This window comes from Mustela lutreola, chromosome 3 (assembly GCF_030435805.1).
Source record: "Mustela lutreola isolate mMusLut2 chromosome 3, mMusLut2.pri, whole genome shotgun sequence".
Classification (NCBI taxonomy): Eukaryota; Metazoa; Chordata; class Mammalia; order Carnivora; family Mustelidae; genus Mustela; species Mustela lutreola.
The window spans coordinates 152,667,589-152,679,972 of NC_081292.1; the positions used below are offsets into that span (position 1 = coordinate 152,667,589).

The following is a 12,384-nucleotide window of genomic DNA, read 5'->3' on the forward strand; positions in this document are numbered from 1 at the left end:
CAGACCCTGAATATCTATTTATGTATTCTGTTACTAAGATGGATATGCACTTAAGCTTTCTGGAATGAGGCAGTATATAATAGCTACAATGATGATTGAGCTATTTTCAGTATTTAAAATGTAAGTTTACTATGAGCTCAAGTGTGTGAGTATTTACAACACAGAATAAGATTGCATGGCTAGAATCTGGCTGAATTTTAGTATTCTTTCTTCCGCAGGTAACATTTTAATATGATAAACCTAAAGCACAATAAAAGTATCTATTTATAGTGAAGAAGCATAATATTTCGGCTAGTTTATCTGGGAAGTTGAGTAGGGCAGCAGAGACTGTGTACAACAGAGTGGGAAAATTTAAAAGTTATTCTGTGTAAGCCAGTATTTTTTCCCTTTTTACAAATTTTAATTCCAGTGTAGTTAACATATAGTGTTATATTAGTTTCAGGCATACAATATGTGGTTCAGCAATTCTGTGCATTACTCAGTGCTCATCAAGATAAGTGTGTGCCACATTGGGGAGGGTATGTGCTATGGTGAGTGCTGTGAAGTGTGTAAGCCTGACGATTCACAGATCTGTACTCCTGGTGCTAATAATACATTATACGTTAATAAAAATTAAAAAAATTGAAAAGTGTATACCAGTTTTTAAAGCCATTTTCCATTTATAAAGCCATCTTCAAGAAAAAAATCCTTATTACGATCAACAACAAGGTATGGCTTCTATTAGGATGACTTTATGACACATACACCCACACAAAATGCAGGAGATTATTGTTTCAACTTACCAAAAAAAAAAAAATGTATCAAACAAACTGAGCTTTGCAGGGGAAGGAATTAATCTTTCACCTTAGGGAAGGGAGAGGTGACAAAAACAGAAGTTTTCTCTAGAAGAAACAGTTCTTACAACATTTTCTTAGAGTAGAATTTTGATCATAATCTTTAGCTCATCCCTAAAAAGCTTGTTTTCTTGTTTCTTTTCTTTTTCTTTTTTTTTTTTTTCTTTTTTTTTTTTTTTGGCTGAGTAAGACATTATAGGTGTTACTTTGCAGTGTTAAATATTGAACTAAGCTGTTTCTCTGTTTACTTTCCTCTCCAAATATGCAGATGCAAACGTGGTGGGTTAGGGGGAGGGACTGACACTTTAAAAACGAAAAAGAGAATAGTGTTCCAATGAGTCTTGCAGGGGCTTTCCCAATTAGAGAATGTAACAGTGGCTCCTATGAGGTATCTGTCAGGCTGGAATAGTTCCCACTGTTCACTGGGCAAGAAAGTGACAGTCAGTCATGCGGTGTGTGCTTCTGATTTCCCAAAGTGTACGTGGGAGAGTGGGAGTTTTTTGCAGGGATCTGAAGTTAGCGTAAAAGCCCAGAGGGCATGTGCTGTCCTAGCACCTGTATCACAAAATGCTTTCTCTTCACCTCTCCCCGCCGTACCTCACTCCTAAGCTGGCAGCTCCTTCTCTCTCCCTCTCTCTCTCTCTCTCTCTCTCTCACACACACACACACACACACGGCCTGTTAGTAGCTCTTCTGATGGCAGCAATTGCAGTTTCTTTTGTTTTAACACACATATGACTCTATAACATGCTTTATGTGGGTTTATGTTTGGATCAGGAATATTCTATTCGAAGTACCTTGGTTGGAAAATAGCGGCTAGTCTTGAACTGCTTCAGGGTGGCTGACAGAGTAACTGTGGAGAAGAACAGGATCACTGACCAAAACAGGACATCTGGTACATAGGGGTGATCGTGGCCACAAGCTCGTCCAACATATTCTCCGTGCAATGAATTGCATTCCTGCCAGAGGAAATAAAACAAATGGAGCTAGTTGAGAAAGAAAAGGACATATTTCTTTTGGAAAACTAATGTCTGAAGATCATCTCTAGTTGACATGTGAAGCTCTTCATCTATGGCTCTTAATGATTTAATAGACATCCAAGTGAGTTTTATGAATTCCATTTGGATAGGTAGAGAGCAATACTGGAGATTTATATTACGTTAAAATTGAACATAAATGCTTTTAGAATTTTTGCTCTTCTCAAGTTAAATTTAAATCTATAAAACTAATTGATCTGGGATGCCTGTGTGGCTCAGTTGTTAGGCATCTGCCTTCGGCTTAGGTCACAATCCCCGGGTCCTGGGATGGAGACCGCATCAGGCTCCCTGTTCGGTAGGGAGCCTGTTTCTCCCTCTCTCACTCTCCCTGCTTGTGTTCCCTCTCTTGCTGTGTCTCTCTGTCAAATAAATTTAAAAATATTTTTTAAAAAAACCCACCTAATTGATCTACCAATCAATGTATATCTAACCCCATATCCATTAAGTTCCTAATACTAGATTTATTGAAAATATGACATATGTGATAGTGAGTGGTTGCTAGGGTCAACAACAAGACATTTAAATATATCATCTTAATTAATTTCCACATCAACCCTAGGAAATAGGGAGAGGTCATTATTTCTATTTCATGTTTGAGGAAACAGAGACATGGGGAAGTTAAGTAATTTGCTGCAGCCTCACAGCTGCTGGGCAGCAGAGCTTTGGTATAAACATGGTGCCTATGGTGGGAGTATTATTGCACATTAAAAAAGAACAGTGATATCATAGAATTATCTAGTTCAAAAGCTATTAAGAAAGGTGAAAAAGGCAACAAAAAAACCATGATGTATTCCTACTAGAATAAAATTGGGAGTCAAAGATACAGCTTAAATTTAGATTACAGAACAAAAGAGAGGAAGTTACTACACGAGTAAAACAAAGCTCATATTTAGTGTGACTTCTCATTTTTTACTTTTTTTCCCCCTCATATATATTTTTATAAGCCCCTTAAGTATCATTCTAATTACTACCTTAACCATGAGGTGGCAGCAAAGGCAAAAAAATTTCTTTCTCCAAGAAAAAACTGAGCAGTTTAAACATTAATATTTTGGAATGAAATTTAAACTTTGGTTTCTCTTATTTTATACTAAAGATTAGATTACTGAAATTTTCTTTTTTTTCTTTTTTTTTTTTTTTTTTCAAAACAAAAAATCATGATCTAAGTGATCTGGTGACCTCATTAGTAGTACCTGAGATATTCTGGACATAAATAGAAAGTAAATTTATTGATAATCCTCCTGTACCTTCAGAAGATTTTAGAATAGATCACAGATAGCCACATTTTTATCTAAAAACAAACCAACAACCAGTAAAATCTGTTTGGGGCAACTACCCCTAATAGTTGGATTCTTGAAAAAATAATGTTAGCTTACCTTATAATTATCTAAAAGAATTGTCCCCTTTTCTAATCTAGCCCCAAATATCTTCCTTGCAAGGTAAAGTTGAGTTGCAATTATCCATATTAAGCTAAGACAGAGCACAATAACTTGGTTAATTAAAAGACCAAAGAAATCAAAGAAACCCTCCCAGCCGTAATTATGGTTTTGGTTTTCTTTCACTCAAAACTCTTAAAAAATAAAGTATCCAAAGTGAATCTTTGCATTCTTAGTCTTTTCTCTCTCCCCTGTCCAGAGATTCCAGAAGAGCAATCATTAAGCAAAGTAATGGTTAAGTAGAATGGCAAAACACAAAGAGAAACTAGAAGCTCCAAGGCAAACATTATCTGCAGACTTATGTCCATCTTTGGTCTTTTGGGTAGATATGAAAGTCTTCTAAATATTCCTTGGACTTGGCTGGGTCTTGTTCTCAATTCTTAAGAAGATAAATGTCGCTTAAAGGATCATTTAACAGTTATATAATTAATAAAAAATTGCCAGTGCTTGCCTTACTACTTGAATTCAAAGCAAATTTGAAAAGGGTGTTTTGTTTTGTTTTGTTTTATTCCTGGGGTGGGGGGAGGGCAGTATGTTATTTAAAAAGAAAAACTGTGACCTACAAAACCCTACATCTATTTTCTGGTTTATACTCCGAACACACACACACACACACACATACACGCACATGGACACCGGTCCTGAGATTCAGGAATGAAAACCAAATTTAAATCCTGTTCCCTTTTTTAAATCTGACATATGGTTTCACTTACAAAAATTTAAAAATTGATTGTTGACAAATTCGTTTCTACTAATTATTCTTCAAACACATTCTAAGTTTCAAATTTATAAGTTTATAAAAATTTAGTTTGATAAGACATACACTTATTTTGTTAATAAGAATAAGAAATCAAATTTGGCATTAGTATTTTCCCCCTCATATATGTACAAGCTAACTATGTAACTCTGAGACAACTGCTAGTTAATTGCATGTGAATATTTTAAACCTTGCCTAGGAGTTCCTTATAATGACTGATTCTGAGATACTTTTAAATATATTTATTTATAAAAATCTAGATTTATATAAAAAAACTTACATAGTCTAGCTTGCCATAAAAGACCTCAGTTAAACATTATTTATAATAGCCAAAATATGAAAATAACTTATGTGTCTGTAGATGGATGAATGGATTAAGAAAATGTGGTATAAATATACAATAGAATATCAGTTACCCTTAAAAAAGAAGAGAATCCTGTCATTTGCAAAAAACATGAATGAACTTGAAAGACATTGTGCTAAGTGAAAAAAGGAAGACATGGAAAGACAAATACTTCATGATTTTACTTATATGTGGAATCTAAAAAGTCAACCTCATAGAAGGAAAGAGCAGAGTGGTGTTCACCAAGGGCTGGTGGGGATGAAGAAGGGAAAATAGAGAAATATTGGTCAAAGGGCCCAAAGCTTTAGTCATGTGTAATGAATAAACCTGAAGAGCTATTATATAACATGATGATTATGAATAATAATACTGTGTTATATGGTTGAAATTTGCTAGGACAGTAGATCTTAATGGTTCTCACCAAAAAAAAAAAAAAAAAAGAGAGAGAGAGAGAGAGAAGAAAAAGAATGGGGAAAAAAGGAAAATGTTAACTGTGAGGTGATGGGTATGTTAACTAGTTTACTTGCGGTGATCATTTCACAGTGTATACATACATCAAAACATCATGTTTTACATCTCAAATAGATATAAATTTTATTTGTCAAACATACCTCAATAAAACCAGAAAACAAAATGAACCAAAACAAAACATTTGCATTAAACAGTAAATTTGTGATATAAAACTCTTTCAAAATAATCATTAAATGTTTATTGAATGTTTACTATGCATATAGCAGTGTGGGAGAATTAAAGAAAACTAAAATTCTTCACCTTTGTTGAGTTAGCAAGATGTAAATTATAATTCATGAGATATGTAACAATTCAATGAAAACTTTTCAAATGAATAATATGTAAGGTAAATGTTCTATCACCAGTTTTATAAAACAAGTTATAATAGCCATTAGCACAGTGTTTCATTAATAAAATGCTGGTGATTATGCTGGGGAAAAAACCCAGCATAATAACTGAGACATAAATTTAATGGTTTTCATCGACTTAAAAATTACAAGATTTTTTCATTATGTAGCATTCCCTTTGGTGATAAAGGCTATTTCTGGTCAAGATTAGCAATTATCCATTGCAAAAACTGCTTTTAGCTTATGAAAAATAATATGAAAATTTCTGCCAGAATGTTAACACCTACTACAGAACTTAAAAAAACAAAACGTGCAAGATTTGCTTTGATTGCAAAATACTTTTTACTGTACTTCGCTTGACCCTAAAACTTTTAACATCTAAAAATTAAGTCATGACTAGCCAGATCAATTGTGCTATTAGTCTCCTAGAAGTTTATTATTCAGGATTTGCCACATTGAATGAATACTATTATTTAAGAGTAAATTATTAAGAGACTATACAACACATAGAAAAAATTGTCATTTTAAATGATCTAGAGATGGGATTATTGGGTTTCTGCATTGAAGAGGACACACAAGATGTGGTGCACAGGCAAGAGGCTCTTTAGGCATATTATCTTTACAGTTTACACAAAGGGAATATAAATGGAAGATACACTGCAGAATAGATGAACCATGATCCCCTGCCTAAATTCTGAGCAACTGTAGCATTCTTTCTTGCTCAACATTTCTTTTGTTGGTCCATTTAAAAAGCTCTCTGAAAGGAAATGGTCTGTTAATATCATTTTTCCAGGTAAAAATAGATGGAAAAGAATAAATATTAATAATAACAGAAAACATAAATAAATGAAAACTTATTCCAGAGAAAATGATTAAGATAAGAAAAAATTTCATAAAATATAGGTCAAGAAAGGATTTTAAACCAAGGGCAAGTAATTTGATTTTGATTCTGAAAGAAAATATTTAATGGAGAAAATTGAGAAAATGACCAATAGGTCAAATGCTCTTATAGGAATCATACTTAGAGTTTCGTGATATTTGTACAACATAAGAAGATTTCTGTGTTCCATTAACTGTCTCATTTACTAAAATAATATGTGTTTCACAAAATGAACTGGAATTCATTTAATGTTATACTGATGGTTAAAATAGGATTTGAGCATATAGAGGTAAGTAAAGTGACAGGAGTATGGATTGTAATGTTTATAACTAGAAGAGTCAAATCCTAATACTACTAAAATCAGAACATTCAATTTCTCCAATTATGAGATTAGATTGAACAGAAGAATGCAAATAGAAATGGAGAAAGAGGTGCACTATAAGAGATTAGGAAGAATTGAGAAATGCAGCTGTGAGGAGGGAGAAAAATGAAATCACAAAACAGAGGAAGCCAAAATTTTTAAAAGGTACAGGATTTAACCCTGATAGGTGAAAAATCATTACCATTCATTTTTTTGAATGGAAGATAAAAAGAAAATGTAAGTTAAGAATGCTCTTCCTGAGGAAGTTACCAGAATTTTTTAATAGTGAATTTTTTTCCTTCCATGGACTTCAATATTTACACTGAAATATTAACAAACATCCCCTCCCCCTCAGCATATTCTGAACAGCTGGAGCAGCATTACAGAGTGAAATAAAAGTGTTCTGGGTTCTTTACACTGAAGACCGACTTAGTTCTGCCATATGGTTTCATTTAGGTCAATACCAATTATTTAATGTGCTTTCAATTAATCTTGTCATATTATGATTGTTTTTCGAGTAATTGAGGCCTACTAACTACTAGTAAAACTTAATAATGAAAGAAAACCCCAGTTTACTAATGAAAACCTAAAAATGAAATTAAAATTAAGACAAAACTACTACTTTTATAATAAACAGCCATTAAAAATATTATTGCCTTAGTAATAATTCATTCAAAATGTCAACAAAAGCCTGTATGTTTCACTTACCGATACAGTTAGGTTCTCCCAAATTATGTCAGAGGCAGAAATATTGGACTCCCTCCATTCCTTCAATGTATCATTGCTAGGATTATGTGGTTCTACACAGTTACACCTGAAAAAGCAAAACAGTGTCTTCTGTGAACTAAGTATCTTTTTGTCACTTTACTCAAAATCAATATGTGATGGGTTCTTCTTTCCCAGTCATAACTTTACCCTAAACTCCAAGACACAGTATTTCCAGAAAGCAGAACAGATATATTCTCAGGACATTAGACTACTCTATAGTATTTTCTCTAAGGAAAGAGGTCATTCCTCTTCTGTTCCAATGACAGAAAATGTCCCAATGACAGAAGAGTGTCCCAATGACACTCTTAAAAGTGTGGGTTAGAGCCCAGGGCTTTTGGGGCCTTCGAAACCAGGATGCCTTCTAGCTTTTACCATGACAATTTGCACCTAAATTATAAATTCTATGGAAAAAATGAAAAACATCCAAACCTATTATTATAATTTATTTATTTTTATTAATATTATACAACTATATCAATTAAAGTTGTAGTTACTTAATCTGTATTCTAAAGGTCATTTATAATTTTGCAAATCCTGGATATCTCAGGATATACTACTTTTTGTGATGAATGACAGTGTTATTAAAAAAATCAACACATAAAACTTTTTTGAGTACCTACCACATAGAAGGTAACATAATGAATGCTGGATGGGCATAAAAGCAGAGACAAAATGCAAGAGTTGGGCAGAGTGGTATTATTACGTAACAGAAAGCAGTTTTTGCCCTCATGGTTCTTTATAACTTTATAAATAAGTCAGAAGAAGACATCAGCAAAGATGACCAAAAGATTAATGTTCTCAGATGTTAATCTCAATTTACAGTTTCCAAAAATTCATTCATAAACTATTTGTCCTTCAGAAAGCATTTTCTTACAGAAGCATTTTATAAAAATCATGGTTGGGCTCCCAGATTAACCCATATACAATGCATAACTTGAAAGTTAGGTGGACTGCTGTTTTAGTGGTATTCTTCAAACTGTAGGATCTAACTACCATTATTAACATTATTTCTATAGAAAAATACCATACAGTTTCTACTTGGTAAATCCCTCTGCTTAAGCAATAGTCTCTCTTGTGTCTTCTACCTCAGGAATTTGGTCAGCTCTTCCTTACACTATTCATTCATGCTTCAAAGAATATTGAGGTTCTATTACTGCAAGAAACTCTATGTTACTTGGGCAACACAAACAAGCATCCTTCCTTCTCTTACTAAGGAAGGTTAGAAGATTCTTTAGCTGGGCTCACTTGGGACTGTGCCTATAGTAAGGAAAAGGGTTCAAGTGAGAAAGCTGGTGATAAGGGTTTTAAGAGATAGGATATGGAAGCATTAGCTACTATGGGCAGCTACAGTAACCTCCACAGTAGCAGAGAGAGAAGCCATAGAAAAAGGAAAACAGAGGAACTTGAGATACAGTAATAGACATACATTAATGCAATTTCCTTAAAACTATGGGTTCCTAAATCCCAAACTGACTATACATAAAGCTCTGTTCTTTCCTGGCTGCCTGGCCATGGGAAGATCATTCAATCACTCTAAATATTGGTTTTCAACTGCAGTAAAAGATTGTTCATTAGAATCCCAAAGAGGGTCTGGACTAAGACAAGGGCTCCTACTAAACAAAGAAGTGTAGTAAGAGATGAAGCTGAAAATGTGGAAACTAATTAAGAGTCTGACTATATACACTTGATCCCAGAAATCCTCCTTCTACTACTACATATAATTCATCCCTTCTCCAGAAAAGTTACATTTCCTTCAACAGAAAGAAGGCGAGAGTCCTCCAGAATCTCCAGTCAGGCTGATTAATAAAGTCTTCTGCTGTACAAAGCCAGTTCATAAAGACTAGGACAGTGGCTGTTATTTCAGATGTGTCAATCCCATCACAAACTAACGAGACACATGAAGAAACAGGGAAACATGGCCTAAACAAAAGAACAAAATAAATCTCCCAAAACTCATCTTAAAGAAGTGGAGGTATATGCATTACCTGACATAAAATTAAAATAACCATCATAAAGATACTCAAAGAGCTTAAAAAGACAATGCACAAATAAAACAAGAATATGAACAAAGAAATAGAAAATACTAAAAAGAACCAAACAGAAATTTTGGAGCTGAAAATACAATAACTAGATGGACAAATTCTCCAGAGCCGTTCAACATTAGGTTCACTCAAGAAGAAGAAAGAATCAGTGGACTCAGAGACAAGTTATTTGAAACTGTCCAGTCAGAAAAACAAAAAGAAAAAAGAATGAAAAAGAATGAAGAAAGCCTAAGAAATGAACTAAATACCATTAAGCAGACCAATCTAGATATTATGGAAGTCCCAGAAAAAAAAAAAAAAAAAAAAGAAAGAAAGAGAATAAGAACAAAAAAGCACACTTAAAGAAAGGGAAAGGAAACTGACATTCAGATTTAAGAAGCCCATAGAGCTCTAACCATAGTGAATTCAAAGAACTCCACACTGAGACACATTATAAGTAAACTCTCTAAAATCAAAGACAGAGAATTCAGAAAGCAGCAAGAGAAAAACAATTCACCATGTGTAAGAGAACCTCCATAAGAGTTTCAGTGGATTTTTCAGGAAGACTCTGCAGGCCAAAAGGGAGTAGGATGACCTACTCAAAAGTGCTGAAAGAAATAACTACTAACCAAAAATGCTATGTCTGGCAAAACTGTTATTCAAAAATAAGGAGAAATAAAACCTTTCCAGATCTGGGGAGCAACAACAGCAAAAAACACACACACACAAACAAAACAAAACAAAACAAATAACTGAGGGACCACCACTAGACCTGCTTTGTAAGAAATGCTAAAAGAAATCCTTCAAGTTGAAACTAGCAGACCCTGAACAGCAAAATGAGAGTATAAAGCTTGCTAGTAAAGGTAAACATACAGACAAAAAAGAACACTGTAACTGAGGTGTGTAAAAAGTCACTTTTAATTCTGGTATAAAATTCTGGAATAAAACAATTAAAAATTATTATAAAATATGCTAATTGGTACACAATATAAAAAACATGATTTGTGACATCAGTAATATAAAGTGTGTAAAGGGGAGAAAGTAAAAGCAAAAAATATTTATGTGCAACTGAATTTGTTATCAGTTTGTTAATAGATTGTTATAACTATAAGATGCTTTACGTAACCTCAATGGTGCCACAAAGAAAATACCTGTAGAACAAACATGAAAGAAAATTATGAAGGAATCAATGTCACTACAAATACTCACCCCCCAAAAAAGCAAAGACAGACAGAAAAAGAGGAAAAGAGGGACAAAAACTCTGTGAGAAAGCAAATAATAAAATGGAGTAGTAAATCCTTCCCTATCAAGAACTACTTAAATGCAAACGGATTCAGCTCCCCAGGCAAAAGGCACAGAGTGGCTGAATAGGTAAAGAACAAGATCCAGCAAATGTGTCTAGAAGAAACTTTGCATTTAAGGATACACATAGGGCGAAAGTTAAAGATATTCAATGCAAATGGTAACCTAAAGACAGCAGGGAGCGGGGCATAATTATAACAAATAAAATAGACTTTAACTCAATTATTGTAAAAAGAGACAAAGAAGGATATTATATAATGATAAAAGGGTCAATCCACCAAAAATACATAACAATTAAAAATGTATATGGACCTAACAGAAGAGCACTAAAATATAGAAAGGAAATATTGACAGAATTAAAGGAAAAGATAAACAGTAATAATATTAGGAGATTTCAATACTTCACTTTATTTATTTATTTATAATTATATTTATTTTTTAATTAAAATTTTAATTTTAATTCCAGTATAGTTAACATAAAGTTTTATATTAGTTTCAGATGTACAATATAGTGACTCAACAATTCTATACATTACTCATTGCTCACCATGATAAGTATACTCTTTAATTCCTATCACCTATTTCACCCATCCCCCATCCACCTTCCCTCTGATAAACCATCAGTGTATTCTCTATATTCAGAGACTATTTCTTGGTTTGTCTCTCTCGTGTTTTCTCCCTTTCCTCATTTGTTTTATTTCTTAAATTCTCAATACTTCACTTTAAATAATGGATTACATCCAGACAGTAGAGAAATAAGGAAACAGAGGACTTGAACAACAATATAGACCAAATGAATGTAACAGTATATACAGAACATTTCAGTCAACAGTAGCAGAAGACAGTTTTCTCAAACACATAAAGGATATTCTCAAGAACAGATCATATGTTAGGTCACAAAAACTAGTCCTAACAAATTTAAAAAGAATTAAATCATACTAAATATATTTTCCAAATATAATGTAATGAAACCAGAGAAGAGTAAGAGAAGGAAAATTGGAAATTTCACAAATACATGGAAATGAAACAACACACCCTTGAACAACTAGTGTGTCAAGGATACCAAAAGCAAATTAGAAAACATCTTGAGACAAATGAAAATGAAAACACAATATAAGAAAGTTTATCAAGTGCAGAAAAGCAGTACTAAGAGGGAAGTTTATAGCGATAAATGCCTACATTAAAAATGAGGAAAAGTCTCAAATCAAAAACCGAATTTTAAACCACAAGGAACTAGAGAAAGAAGAATAAACTAAGCCTGAAGTTGGCAGAAGAAATAATAAAAATCAGAGCAGAAGTAAATGAAAGGAACTAGAAAAACAATAGAAAAGAGCAATGAAATGGAGTTTGTGTTTTGAAGGTCAATAAAATTGACAAACTTTAAGCTAGACTAAGAAAAAAACAGAGAAGACTCATAATTGGAAATGAAGGAGGAGGCATTGCAACTGATGCCACTGAAATTAAAAGTTATTAAGAGATTACTATGAGCAATTATACACCAACAAATTGGATAACCTAGAAGAAATGGACAAATTTTTAGAAAAGGCAATCTACCAAAACTGAGACATAAAGAAATAGAAATTCTGAACAGACCTATAACTAGCAAAGAGATTGAATCAATAATTTAAAATTTTCCAAAAAAGGAAAAACCCATGACTAGGTGAATTCTACCAAACATTTAGAGAAGAATTGATATTATTCCTTTTCAAACTCTTTCACAAAGCCAATGAGGAAGGAGCATTTCCAAATTCATTTTATGAGCCCAGCATTACCCTGATACCAATGCCAGAAA

At 33.2% G+C, this 12,384-nt stretch overlaps 1 protein-coding gene across 8 annotated transcripts in view; it reads right to left on the reverse strand.

Annotated features, from left to right (window-relative positions):
- SLC4A10 (solute carrier family 4 member 10) overlaps nucleotides 1-12,384 on the reverse strand; it is a 309,943-nt gene that overhangs the window by 36,722 nt on the left and 260,837 nt on the right. For all 8 annotated transcript variants that reach the window (XM_059167179.1, XM_059167172.1, XM_059167173.1 and 5 more), the window contains 2 exons: nucleotides 7,210-7,315; nucleotides 1,631-1,792 (listed from right to left, as the gene is read on the reverse strand). In XM_059167179.1, coding sequence (XP_059023162.1) covers nucleotides 1,631-1,792; nucleotides 7,210-7,315 — 268 coding nt within the window. The remainder of the gene's footprint in view (nucleotides 1-1,630; nucleotides 1,793-7,209; nucleotides 7,316-12,384) is intronic.